We start from the raw sequence: 14,839 nt of genomic DNA, 5'->3' as shown, positions 1-14,839 counted from the left end.
TTTTCAACATTTGGTCACAAAGCAATATTACTCTTTTCTTTCTATTAAGTATGAGCAGTAACTAATTTAAACAGTTAATAACATAACATTTTTTTCATAGGATTGAGTTAATCTGCTATACTAAGACAATTCAAATAGAGACATTTATTCAAATATAAATACCGTAAGTAAAGCTACTACTTAAGAGCTAAAATATTCTATATTAATCAGTATACCTTGCGTTAATACACTGTCCCTATGCTTACATTCAAAGATTTGTAGTCGATTGTATTCACATAAATCAGTAAAAAAATTACTCGGAAAGTGCTCTCATAATATTTTATTTAAAATAAATAATTTAATTTCTATCCATTTTGGTCTCAACACATTTTATTTTTCTTATAAGTCCAACGTTTCGGCCAATTCGGCCATCCTCAAGAACAATTTAACAATTAACAGCTTATTATACATTCATTTGTAATAATTTTAACAACATTATTATTGCTATTAATTTAACATGAAATTTTATGTTGCTATTACAATTAATTACATGATCCTCAAACATTTCAAAATACTTAACATTATTATTTATAATTTATCTTACCTTAATACAATTTTGGATTACTTTTTTCTCGTTAATTTATTCATAAAACTCTTTAATATTTTGTATTTATTTATAATTTACATCAATCATGGTTTAATATTGCTTACAGTGAAAATATTAATTTCCTCAGACAAAAAAAGCTTTTTTGAAAAATGATAAGTTGTTGATATTATCTTCTAAATATTTTAAAAATTTTGAACTGATACTGGTCTATTTTTACTTTCACTTACCCATCTATGTATGGAATATATATGTGAGGAAAGTATTACGATTTTGCAAAATTTCGAATTCCAGTTTTTAACAAAAATATACTAGTACAAGACCCCAAGAGGACAAAAAAAGGCAGTTATTTCACCCCAATTTTCGATTACTTAATTAAAAACTAGGTATAATTACTAGTCAAAATTGATGAGTCTGCCAAGTATAGGTAGGGGGAACAAAAAATGGCAGCTGTTTCAAAACGTTAAAAATAATTAATTTTTTATTCGGAGTTCTATATCTTTACAACTACCAGCAACAAAAGAAAATCTAAGTGAACATCATTTAAAGTAGAGTAAATTTGCTAAAATGTAAGCCCTAATAGATCTATTTACGTTCAATTGTTCTCGAGATATAGCTTTTAAAAAAAAAAAAAATCATAAAAATCTATGGAACGTACTGAAAGATCAGTAGTTATCTATATCTCAAAAACCATTTGATGTACAAATGTCTATTAGCAATCAAATTACAGCTAGTTTAATGTGCTATAAAGTTTCATTTTCATTTGCCAAATTTATATTCATATGTGAATATTATAAAAACTATTACCCCTACGAAGATAAGTGTTAAATTTAATTTATTTTGAGTGTTGGCAGACATATGTGCGTCTCATGGATCTAGAGATATATTTTTTCAAAAACCCAACATGTTATACGAACAACTAGAAATTAACATTTTGTAAATTTATTTTGTCAAATATCATAAAAACTACTAATAAGAAATAAAGTTTTCCATAAGTCAAACTTATTGTCCAAACAACTATAAATCAATTTATTTTAGCAAATATCATGAAAACTACTATTCCTACGAAGGTAAAGGTCATAAACTACTTTATAGTACATTGAACTAGCTTTAATTTGAGTGCTAATAGACATTTGCACGTCGAATGGTTATTGAGATATAGATTCCTCAAAATAAATTAAGTAACTACTGATATTTCAGTACATTTTTATGAAATGTTGCTTTTTGAAAGGCTATATCTCAAGAACAATTGAACCTAAATAGGTATTATAACTATTAGGGTTAATGTTCCAGCGAATTTACTCTTCTTTTAGATTTTCTAGTGTTCTTGGTAGCTTTGAGGTCACGTGTCAAAATAACCAAGTCTGGCAAAATGGTGGGTAAGTGCGTCCGTCCGTCTGTGCACAGTTTAGCTCAATAACGAAAAAAAAAAAAATTATCAGAGACATGACAACAACTTTTTCACAATGTTTCTAAAACTTTACGAGTTATTCAGCTTTCCGTTAAGATTAATACGAAACTATTTATATTTCTTTATTTTTTCAATGAAATTCACAGAACCCTTACTAATCAAGAAATAACTTCGCTATTCTTTTTTACATTTTATTAATTTGATATATAAGTTTATTTGTGTACTAAAATTTAAGGATGTATAGACATTCACAACATAATTTAATTATCTGTGATCTTAATTTCAGGTGATATAAAAAACCAATAATGGCCGATTTGGATGATATAATTGTGGACGAGAGGAAGACAAGAAAATTTTTGAGGCTGGTTTGTTGCCTGAGATATACACAAGGAAAAAATTCAATCAGTACTTTTAACTTGTTGTATATTATTTCGGTTTATACTTTGTTATTAATCGTTGTTGTTCAGGGAGTTGTTTTAGCCTATTCAACAGACGACATAGTCCAGAAAGTGGAGTCTATACATTATGTCCTAACTATTATTATTGTAATATCCTACATGAGCAATGAGCTGTACAACAATTCAAACTTAGACCAGGCGTGGAAATTGATAAACTTGGCTTACAACGAGTTCTCTAAAGATCGTGACGAAAACAGACAAATCCACGTCGAAATCAACGTGAGTTCCGTGAAAACAAACAAGTTATTTTGTTTCCTAATGAGTAGTTCTTGCGTGGGATATCTTCTGTTCGCTCCTATGAGGCAATTATTCACCGAAGAGGATTCGTCAGCCAGAAAACTGCCAGTGCCTTTATACATGCCCTTTGACACAAGCGATAACTTCGGATTTTCTCTTGGCATGGCTTGGGAAGCGATCAGTTTGTTCTACATATGCGGAGTATCGACTAGTATACATCAATCTTTCAGAGGTATTATGGGCAGACTCAGGGGAGAACTTAAACTTCTCAATAATTCAATAAAAGGGATACATGTCAGGGCTGAAAAATACCAAGGTAAAGTGGACGACACTGAAAAGCTAGAGGCACATTTCCAGTTTCTGGTCTACAAATGCCTAAGAGAGGACATTGTGCACCACCAGATGCTCTTAGAGTTAGTATCTAATATAGTTACTTTATTTAGTAAAAAAAAAAAACAGGGGGGGGAGAGAGAGAGAGAGAGAGAGAGAGAGAGAGAGAGAGAGATTAGTATCAGTAAACTAACAGGCGCTAGCGCAATACAGTTTTTGTGGTCTTGAACCAGTACCCCGCGAGGGCCTGCCAGTTAGCTGATGGTCAAAACTCGTGTTGGAATAAGTCTAAAATTTACCAGTCAACTGGTAACATAATTATACTACTGGACGAGAATAATTATACAACAAAGGCAATACTTAAATTATACACATCTTAATTTTAAATCGCAATACATTAACTTCAAAGGTATTGATATTAGTTTTAAATTTTACTAACTCTCAAAATAAAAAGTTTAATCACAATTTTTTCTATCTGAAGTAAGTTCTCAAATTTCAAAACTTTTAGGGCTTTCAAATGATTGAAGGGAAGGGGGAAGAGTCTTTGAAATACTTCATAACTTTTTTTTCTTTTATTTCAAGTAATAATTTAAGAAACCTAATTATTGTAAGCACGTTTTCATACTCCACCTGTTTCAGATATTATTCTTTGACAAAGATATACTTAGGGACTATATTGCTTTTGTTTATCTTCTTGTCATCCATAATTTTAGGAGCTGTTGGATTTCTCATTACTAAGGTAATTAATTAAAAAGTTATTTATTACATTATTAATAAAATAATAAACTGTATTATTAAATTTTGATTCTTGATACAGCCCAACAGTAACACAGAGGATATTATAAAATTCTTGGCTATTGTCACTGCCGAACTATTTTTTGTTTATCAGCTCTGTTGGGAAGGGGAGAGAGTTGCAGAAGAGGTAAAACTCAAGTTTGAATCACCAAGATTAGAGCTCAGTGCACGCATGCACCACGTGTCCACCATCCGTCTTTGTTGTTCCATTAAACCATAGTTCATGCCAATTCCACCCAGCCGTGAAAAGGTTTGTGCCAAACATTCGGTTTTAATGGTTAGTTTTATCAAAAGTTGATATCACGACACCATCTTGCTATGAACAAGAGTGATGTTTGTTGTAAGCTTGTGATGTAACTCTGGGTAAGAGCGTTTCGGAGCAATTAGCACAATTTTTTTTTTTAAAGAGCTGTTATGGAAAACAAGATCAGTGCTCTCCCGTTAAATGGTCTACCATTTAAAAAGTCAGATACATGCTGATCTATTTATATAATATTTCCCCTTCTAAATTTGATAGCGTACAGAGTTGGCTGTTATTAAAGTTATTGAGTATAACTAATCCAAGTTGGAACTGTAAAACTAAGTATTAATAGTAGAAATATTTTGGAATCACTAAGGTTTAAGCAGAGATTCGCACTTACATCTTAAACTTTTCGTGTACTGCGAACAAAGGGGCAATTGCGCACCGTATCCGCCCCATTTTATAGTCCCGATGTAATATTTTTCTTAACGTAAATAAGCATATTTAAAAAAAAGTTATTGTACAAAATATTCCTTCCGTTTCTTAAATCTTTGGATAAAAAATTTCAGAACATAAAATCGTTAAAAAAATTTTATTATTCATTTAACCAATATAACATTATATACCCATTTAACTCTTCACTCATTGACGTAACAAGAAACAATGTATGACTTGTCGAGGTGGTTGATGCTGTATCTGACACCATTAGATATATTTTACACTTGACCAGAAGGCCTCTGAAATGCGTGTTCAATATACATAGGTAAGGTGATTGACAAGGAAGTGCTTAGACAGGATGAGACTAACGAATGACAACCGTAATTTCTCAAAGGATGGTAAACTCGTCCTACTGGGTATTATTCCCGTAGGTACGAAGGAGGTATGCAAGCCTGAAGGGTAGCCAGCCACCACGTCGTGCAGGAAGGTACCTTTGTCCTACCGGGTGCTATTCCTGTAGATACGAAGGGGGTATGTAAGCCCGGAGGTTAGCTAGCCACCGGGTTTTACGGAAGAATAGTAGGTAAAGAAAATAGGTGACCACAAAGGGGGAAACTTGAATCAAGAAAATTCATTTCAATAAAATTAATAGCTCGAAAGAATATATATTGAACGTCTTACCATCGATGGGGTAATGATTCTATTAAATCTTCAAAGGTCGGCGAGAGGTACCGCCTGTAGGAACCTACTTGTTTGTGGTTCAGTAAATTCCCCTTGGCCAACTTTCTTTATTGGTTCAACGTATTTATAGTTATAATGCTTACTTACAGACTTATTGAACTTTTTACCAATTTAAAATATTATTGTTAGCCTGAAATTTAGGAGGAACAGTTGTATGCTCTTCCCCTAAAAGCCGTTCAATTTAAATGCGATATAAGAAGAATGAAATATAATCATATTCTTACTCCACTTCTTTGGGGGAAGTACGCACTTGGGACTTAAATTTTTTTTTTTCGTAAATTGAATCCAAACTTATTAACTTCCAAGATTCCAAACTTAACCCCTTAACTTGTACACTTGAGTTAGTTTGAGCGCGCTAAAAAGGTCAAACTGTGCACACTGGAGATTATTCAAGTGGCTTTGTATTTTATGCTGCTATAATTTTTCACTCTAGAATATAATCGAATTGAAACTAACAATGTGATAATAATAAAATAAATAAAAAGGATTTATTTTTGTAAAAATCCTCTATATATAGCTTTAGCCTGTGTTTACAAGGTGAATCAAAATCCAAAATAAAAATAAAAATTTTGATTATATTTGTATTTTTTTTTCTGTCAAGACAATGTTCTAAATTGTGTATTTTTACATAAAGAAAATTGATTCTTTTTTCCCATTTGTTTTTGCAAAAAAACTGCGCGTTAAGAGGTTAATAAAGCGAAACAAATGAATTATTTGCCATATGTAGATGACCGAGCGTGTTGAGCTACAAACATAGCATTTCCTTGTCAGAAGGGGTGCCAGTTCGAATACAGCCTGAGCTGTTGACTTTTATTCCGTGGCGAATCTTCGGAATAGATTTCGACTTTCCCACTCTAGCTAGAATAGGTTGGTAACCTACCCTAAGTTAGAGGATATAAGGACGTTAAACCCCAAATAAAATTTTAAAAAATAACCATTCCCGTAACATGGCAGACCATTCCATATTTGTATTTCGTTTAGGGTACCTATTAAAGGTGTACTATTTAGTTCCTACCAAAACTATTACTGAGATAATATCTTCTGGTTTAGCTAAGCATGTTTCTACTCAACGAATATCTGAGATATTTCAATTTCAGCTTCGGTATTTCTGCTTACAAGCTTCTTCAGGGATACCCTATTGTTCCATCTGTACGATAGATAGCTGCGCCCTTTGACTTTATTTTCTACCTTATACATTACGATAGTGTTACAGAATTGTTAGGAAGTTTAATTTTTATGATGCACCATATTCCTTCCAGAGCAAGTGGGTTATCTTAAAATTGAAACCACAAACCCTGCTGCTTGTGTTGTAATATTGTTAGTTTCAAATGCGGGAAGGACGAGTCGTGTGTGCGTACTGGGCTCATATTACGCTTAAGTTATACTTTACTACAATATTTGATAATTTTTAGTCATTACCTATAATTTTTTTTCAGAGTGGTCAGATCTTCAATAACTTATTCAATATTCCTTGGAATGCGTATGACAGGAATGTAAAAGGTTGTATCCGAATAATGCTATGTGGAACAATAAAACCAATACGTTTAAAAACAAGTATATTCAATGTTGAAGCCTCGTTAGAAACGTACAATTGGGTGAGATATGTTAATAGGGCACCAGTTAATCATTACAATAACTACAAAATATGTGATACTAAATTTTATAAATCAACAACTAATGAAAAACAGTCTGATAATATACTTCAGCGTCATTGAGGATTCTATATTTACATATATTATAACTTATTACAACATCTTTATAATTATAACTTAAAAAATAGCAATATCAGACATTTCCAAAAAAACTTCAAAAAAGGTAATTTTGTATGTGTTTCGAAGTTTGAGATTCGTCTTCATCTAACTGCTAATAGCTCTTGTATTTATATTAAAACACAGGTTATTAACATCTTAATAAATTTTGGTATTCATATTTCATCTTTATCATTGCATTTGGGAATAAGTTATGAGTCTACATAGCCTTTTTCCAATACACTATAAGTTTATTTTACCTTAAATTTTAAATACTAATTGTCAAAAAATGTATGCCTGCGGTTTGAGAATTTCAGGCAGAAATCCCGAAAGTCCGATTACTTGTTGTAAGGCCTGGTTGTTTGTAGAGATGCGACATCGATAAAAAAAACATCGATGTTTTCAAACATCGATATTTTTCAACATCGACTAACGATATTTTGGGTAATGTATTGTAAGGAACGATATTTTAGAACATCGATGTTTTTTGTCGTCGATGTCGGATTCTTTGTTTGAAAAAACTCTTCTTACAGGCCGTAGAATGCGGGATCGTTGGAACAGACCCCATGTTTCTGAAATAGTTGTTCAAAAACATCGATGTATTTTGGGTAATGTATTGTAAGCAACAATATTTTAAAACATCGATGGTTTTTTAGTCGTTGTCGGATACTTGTTTGTAAAGCACTTTTTACAGGCCGTAGAATGCGGGATCGTTGGAACAGACCTTATGTTTCTGAAATAGTTGTTCAAAAACATCGATATATTCTGGGTAATATATTGTAAGCAACATTATTTTGATATTGAACATTGATATTTCAAAACATCGATGTTTTTTTTATCAATGTTGCATTCTTTTTTGCAAAACCACTTCCGTCTGGCCGCACTATACGTCGTCGTTGGAACAGACCTTCAGTTACTGAAATGGTTGTTCAAAAACATCGATGTATTTTTAGCAAAGATCTGTATGCAATGATATTTTAATATTGAGCAAAGATATTTTAAAAAATCGTTGTTTTTCTAGTCGTAATTTATCTCTATCATGTTGTTTGAAGGTTGGAGGTACTTTTTTATTCGACCACATTGTTGATAGGAATCTATTTATGCTGTAAATTTTTGGTTTTCATTTAGTTACTTTTGGAAAAAAAAATGAAAAATTGGGACAAAACATCGATGTTTAGAAAACATCGGCTTAAAAACATCGATGTTTAGAAAACATCGGCTTAAAACCATCGATGTTTAGAATATCTAATACACCATAGACTTATTGATTGAGTTCAATCCTCTACATCGTTTTATTTATTTTATTTGTTAAAGAACATGACTTCTTGTACAAATAATTCAAATTCTTTGCAAAATATGTCTTCATGTGAGTCGTTTCCCGCACTTCACGATAAAGTTTGCATTTTTTAAAAATAATTACTCTTATTATAATAAATATAGGCTATCTGATATTAGATAAAATATTTTACTTTGTATAATCCTAGCAATATAAAATGAATACAAACAATAAGAACTCATAATAAAACAAACATAAACCGGATCAATACTCTAATGATAAAAAATACTGAGAATAACTATTCAATTGGTAAGGGATGGTATCATTTCGGGAATAGAGTAAATATTGGTAAATATTATAGTACTAAATATTATTATATAAAAATATATAATAAAAATAAATATATATGATTCTCTTTCTGATATTTAGAGCTCTATTGATGTCTAGAGACAGATGATTTTCCATTTTTTCTATTAAGGTCTTCTTCTGGTTTTGCATTTCCGTTTTGTATATCTCTTTTAGTTCATTGAGACTATTAATTTCTGTGGCAAGATGCTAACCACAAATCGAGTAACGTTGAGAGAAAGTAAAATCATATCTTGTCTTCTTAGTGATAGGTTACCAGGGTGGTTATGTGCTGAATATATTTGCTACATCTCAATAGTTCCAATTTCTTCATTTGTATGTAAAAAGAGTTCATTTAAGTTATCACCATTTTTTTTTATCGAGCTTTAATATTTTCTAACTTTTTTTAATTATTCACTAATAACTCTTAAACAGTGAATTTCTTGGAAAATGGTACTTTATTTTATAAATTAAAGAACTTTAAATTATGCGTCAATTGAGAACATTGTGTTTGAAATTAATCAAGTTGTTAAAAAGACGTGCGAGTTCAAAGAACGGCCATTTAGAAAAAAAGAAAATGTTTTGAATGCTTAAACCTCATGTTCCGAATGTAAAATATATTTAATGGAACAAATAGTATATTCAGACACTATAATGCTCCTAATTTTGATTTTGTCGCGGCCCACCAGAAACGTGGAGGTTAAAAAGGTTAATTTCTATCTTTAAGATTAAATCGCTTCTTCCTCGAAAAGCCATCCTATTCCTCACCTACATATATAACGCCATACTCCGTTCCATATATTTTCCTGACTCCTGGAAATTATCTATAGTTAAAATGATCCCCAAAACCCAAAAGTCTCCAGAATACCCATCATCATATCGCTCTATCTCTCTATTACCGATTATAGACAAAATGCTAGAAAAACACATTTTGAAACGCCTATACCCCATCCTGGATTCCTATCATATAATCCCTATCACCAGAGTGGATTCCGAACATCCCACTCTACTATCCAGCAATGTCATCGTGTGGTGGACGTAGTCTCATCTTCTTTGGAGCGCGGGAGTCTTTTTCGATGTAGAACAGGCTTTTGAACAGGCTCTGGCCCCCGGGACTACTTTAAAAACTCCGTAAATTCCTACCTCCTACATAATTTCTTATCATTCGTTCCTTTCTCATTGATAGATTATTCCAAGGAAAACCACAATGGTTCCTATCAATCCCTTTATTCTCAGTCAGCTGGTGTCCCCACCATCCCTTCACCTTCTAAACAGCTGATATTCTAACCGTCCTAACACTATCCTCACCACGTATGCCGATGACACATGTTTGCTCGCAGTTAATAATAACTTAATCGTAATTGGAGGATTAAGATAAATTCCAACAAATCCCATCAAATAACCTTTACCCTTTGTCGTAAACCTACCGACTGCCCTACAGTTTCATTTCATAATGTTACTCTTACCCCTCTCGAACAGGTCTGCTACCTTGGACTACATTTGGACAAACGATTAACCTGGAATCCTCACACAAGACTGAAAAGACAGGAAACTGCACGTCGATTTCGACTATTACAGCACTTATTAGACAAACGGTCTAAACTTCCAACACATTACAAAAGACTGATCTACATGACTGTAATAAGGCCAATCTGGACATATGGAGTTGAGCTTTGGGGCTCCACTAAACCTTCGAATTCCTCTCATATCCAATCCTTACAGTCCAAAATCCTTCGTAAAATCGTCAATGCTCCTTTGTCACAAATGAAATCATACATTAAAACCTTAATGTTCCCTATGTAACCGATCTAGCCCGAACCAGATATCACTCCTTCCATTACAAACTCCCTAACCACTCAAACCCCTAGTTTCTAACCTCACATCCTCTTCCATTCCTGACAATCCTCCGAGGCGCCTGAAAAGAAGATGACCACGAGACCTGCTAATGTAAAATATCATTAGAGTGCTACCAATGGGTAGTTGCTCTACACGCCTGTAACACTCCATTTTAACTAAGATCAAATTTACTGAATGTATTATATACAGTTGTAAATTTCAATAAAGATATTAAATTTAAAATAAAAAGATTAAATCGAAAATTCTAGTCTCGAAAGCATTATCGGAATCAATTTTTTTCAAGTGAAATTCTCCAAAAAGAAAAGAGTGTTGTTGAGGCCATGGATAGTCGAGCGTAATGTGTCACAAACCTAGCATTATTGTGTTAGAGGGGAGGCGGTTCGAATCCGGCTTATGCTTGGTGACATTTATTTTGTGGCAGACCCTCGAAATAAATTTCGATTATCTCGCTCTGGCTAAAATAGGTGGGTAACCAGTAGAACAATCTGGCTTTACAGACCAAAGTTAGAAAAGACGGGGGATGTTAAACTCCAATTAAAAAAAACGAATATTATTAAAGTGAGGTTTCGCGAGCAATTTGGAGTTGAATACAAAATCAAATAAACCCATGCTCTTTTTCATGAGAATTGCACTTCATAAAAAACCAAAAAAAAAAAAACCGAATCTATACTAAAAATTACTTTACTTATAAAATCTTTCATTTGCCAAAATTATATTTGATGGTGAAGGAGTGATTACGCAATGAAAATTAGGCAAATCTGAAAAAATACACCTACACTCCACCGGGTACCACGGGATTAGGCAAAAGCGCTTTCTTGACTCCTTAGTGTATACGTAAGGAAAAAAATAATTAGGAGACCGATCAGTATTAGTATTTGATGGCTATCAAGAAGGCCTGACTGAGAAGAGCACCAAATCTGCAGAACACCTTAGAAGGTACAATTTTATTGCAGCCCACAACCAAGCTTATTGAATTTGATGAAACAATGTTACTGATAATGTCAATAGATGAATTTCTCTCGAATGAAGGGGAAAATGGTTCGTATCAAAGTTAATTTAAAGATTTCCAGAAGAAAACATCGCTGTCGAATAATAAGCTGCAGAGGATATTGAAATAAACTATTGTCAGAAGGACTATAAAAAATGTTACACGTTCCGAGTATGTGGTTGTGGCTGGGGAAGATGTAAATATTCGAGTAATTATCACTACACAAGCTCTTGACAGCAATCGGTTGTTTTTGAAGCCAGGAAAAGAAAATTATGAGACCTCCTTAAATATTATTTCTCCAAACTCCCATTGGTAGGACTCAATACCTGCGATTTTCTGACAAATATGATGTTCATTTGACTTTAATGACAATTAAAATTTTATCTGTTTTTATTTATAACAATTCCTATTAATGTTTAGGAGTCATTAGTGAAAAACTAAAGAAGTTTGCCAATTTTGAGGTTATTGCACTCCCCCCCCCCAAATAAACCACAAAAAGATAATTGGCGTGAACTTCAATAAACTCTCTTTACATGCAAATGAAAATATAGTTAAATTTTAATTATTTTAAAACGAAATCAAAAGTTTTCCAACATTTCTAACATATTGGGGTTTATACCATGTTGTCTGGCCTATCAAGAATTGTAAAACCATGATCAAATGCTTTACACATGATATAGTTTTTAAAGCGTTCAAATAAATAATATTTAGAACCAACAATAATTAATAAATATTTATTACTAATTTCAGTTATCCTTATCACATGATAATATGTTTTTATAATTATATTTAAGGTAATTACGACAGCATTTCAGTATTTCAACTTACTGAGAAATATAAAAAGTGGTTAGCAGTAATAAAAAAAAGGATTTTACGATTCCAGTTTTACCAGTACATAAGCATGCCACCATAGTAGATATTCACTCCACGCTCGGCGGCACATTAGAAACAAAGGAAGAGATTAATCAATCTTGGAAGGAAAAAAAAGAAAATTTATTTAAACATTTATTTTTATGTTGCAAATTAACATACATTAGAAACAATACGTCTAACTTTCGATTTTGCCCATTTACCAATATTATAAAAAAGTACATCAATTATCCATCTATCAAAGCAAAAAGAATTACTTAAACATAAATGAGTACTTAGCCTCCCATTGCTTTTTGATTTGGTTTTCGAATGAACTTTCCTCATCATTCAAATGCATTGTTAATCTGCACCAAAAGTTTAGCTATTCATTGCTTAAGTGTATTGCATTTGTAATTATTTATGAGAAATATATTATTATAACAAAAACAGTTGTATTTTTTCAACGATCATTACCATCAGATTTTTTTATTACCATCACAGGAAGGTTCTCGTCGAATTTGTATTTAATGAAATGACAAAGAGCTTTAAAGATATCTTTAAGTTATTTATTGTTAAATTGTTTTAATTATAATGGTTCCTTTAACAAATAAACAAATACATTATAATAGTTCTTTATAATAGAATGTAACAATAACGATTTATGAACACCTAGTTTGAAGTAACATTTAAAAAGTAAATAACATTTTGTCATGATGCACATTTTTAGCAATAACTTCAGAATAAACTTGCAGAAGCGGTACCTATCAGAAACCGTGGTAACTACAAAGGCTTTCAGTGTTACCTAGCTGCTGCAGACTACAAGTGCCCAAAACAATTCTGTGAATCTATAGCAGGCTTTTTGTTGCAAGAATCGTTACAACCCGACCTGAAGGCCAAGACAATTCAAAAGACAATCGCCTCATGTCAATTTTTGTCAAATTCTTGTATATATCTTGTTATCTAATGTATAAATATGAAATATATTGTAATATTTATAAATGTACTATTTCAAAGAATATAATTAAATTCTCTAGTTCCCTGCCCACCTCTGCCAAAAGTTGGGAACATTCAGAAGACGATCTTATCGTCTTACCCGCCTCCTCACCTCACCAGCTCTCTCACTTCTTCTGAAACTCAAGCAATCCACTTTGTCGTTACTGGGGGGAAATAGACATGAAGGAATACAATGCGAAAAATCTTTAAAATGTTTAAATTGTCCCAGTGAGCACAGTCTTTTTCAAAACAAAACTTTTATTAAGGAAAAAAAAATTAAGAGTATACAGAAGACCGAAAAAATTACCTATATAGCAGCTAAAAAAAAATATGAATTAAAATGCCCATTACCCACACAATTAACTTTTTCTGATATAGTTAAAAATACAAAAATGGAACACGATTAATAAGTAAAGTAAAGTCGATATTTACTTTCAAATTTTTCTATTTTAAAACTGATTACATATTTCTTACAAAATTTCTGTATAATTTTTATTATTATTGTTTCATTTATTTATTTATTTTTTAATCTTTATTTGTCTAAAATATGCTGAACTAAACCTATTTTTAATCACCATTAATATCTACTTAATTAATTTTAAAAAATAATTCTCTATTTATTCAGGTAAAGTAACTTTTTTTTCTCTCTCCTTTATTTTATTTTTATGTCATTATTACAATGGAACTGTAACGGATTAAAAACTCATTTTAATGATCTTAAGATTCTGATTTGAGATATAAATCCATTTTGTATAGCCCTCCAGAAAACTAATCTCTCAAATCATGACAAAAGAAATTTAAAAAGTTTTAAAATATATAGGAAAGATGGGCCATATACAAATCATGGCCACCACGGGGTACTCCTTGCCGTAAACCAGTCAGTTTATTCCGAACCGATCCAAATAAATACTCATCTCCAAGCTATAGCAGTTAAAATCCATATGAATTTTACCTTCTCAGTATGTAACCTATATCTGCCACAGGATCGTCAAATTGATGACCAACACCTAATAGACATATTTAATGAATTACCACAGCCTGTGCTGTTTTTAGGGGACATGAATGCCCATTCGCCGCGGTGGGGTTCTCAAAACCTTAATACGCGAGGTAAAATAATATAAAAATTCATAGACAATACTAATCTCCTGCTGCTTAACACAGGGGATCATACTTTCCTTAGCTCTAGCTATGGGACTTATTCAGCAATTGATCTTACACTCGGTAGTCCAACGTTGTATAATTCTATAGATTGGACAGTTCTTACTGATTTACACGGCAGTGACCATTTCCCACTTCATATAAAATTTAAAACAATAAATCATATACATATCAAGCCGAAATGGGTGCTTACAAGAGCAGATTGGACTCTTTTTTTACGTCCCTTGCCACCCCACCACAAATTCATCCATCTGAGATGGACACTGATAGAGGTTGTAAAGCCCTAACAACATTATAAAGGCTCCAAAGGCATCAATACCGATGACTTCGGGATCCCTAAGAAGACCACTTGTCCCTTGGTTTAATGATATGTGTAAGAAGGCTATTAAAG

At 32.2% G+C, this 14,839-nt stretch overlaps 1 protein-coding gene across 2 annotated transcripts; it reads left to right on the top strand.

Annotated features, from left to right (window-relative positions):
- LOC136795083 (odorant receptor 13a-like) lies at nt 1–13,211 on the top strand. Of its 2 annotated transcripts, none has more exons than XM_067044578.1 (6): nt 1–163; nt 2,281–3,102; nt 3,659–3,758; nt 3,837–3,941; nt 6,671–6,829; nt 13,050–13,211. In XM_067044578.1, the coding sequence occupies exons 2-6, from the start codon at nt 2,300–2,302 to the stop codon at nt 13,101–13,103; spliced, it is 1,221 nt and encodes a 406-aa protein (XP_066900679.1). In that variant the 5' UTR covers nt 1–163; nt 2,281–2,299; the 3' UTR covers nt 13,104–13,211. The 2 variants fall into 2 exon arrangements, with proteins under 2 accessions (XP_066900679.1, XP_066900678.1); XM_067044577.1 differs by lacking the exon at nt 13,050–13,211 and adding an exon at nt 12,243–12,737.
- Nucleotides 13,212–14,839: the final 1,628 nt, after the last annotated feature.

The sequence above is a fragment of the Halyomorpha halys genome, unplaced genomic scaffold (assembly GCF_000696795.3).
Source record: "Halyomorpha halys isolate HHAL.00 unplaced genomic scaffold, Hhal_1.1 Scaffold415.1, whole genome shotgun sequence".
In the NCBI taxonomy this organism is placed as follows: Eukaryota; Metazoa; Arthropoda; class Insecta; order Hemiptera; family Pentatomidae; genus Halyomorpha; species Halyomorpha halys.
This window is presented reverse-complemented; position numbering and strand designations above follow the sequence as displayed.

Excerpts from the sequence above, each read along its gene's own strand:
- LOC136795083 (XM_067044577.1), top strand. The coding sequence starts at position 2,300 with ATGGCCGATTTGGATGATATAATTGTGGACGAGAGGAAGACAAGAAAA. Across the intron at positions 3,103-3,658 it reads CACCACCAGATGCTCTTAGA|ATATTATTCTTTGACAAAGA; the intron begins GTTAGTATCTAA and ends CACCTGTTTCAG. Across the intron at positions 6,830-12,242 it reads CGTTAGAAACGTACAATTGG|GTAATTACGACAGCATTTCA; the intron begins GTGAGATATGTT and ends ATTATATTTAAG.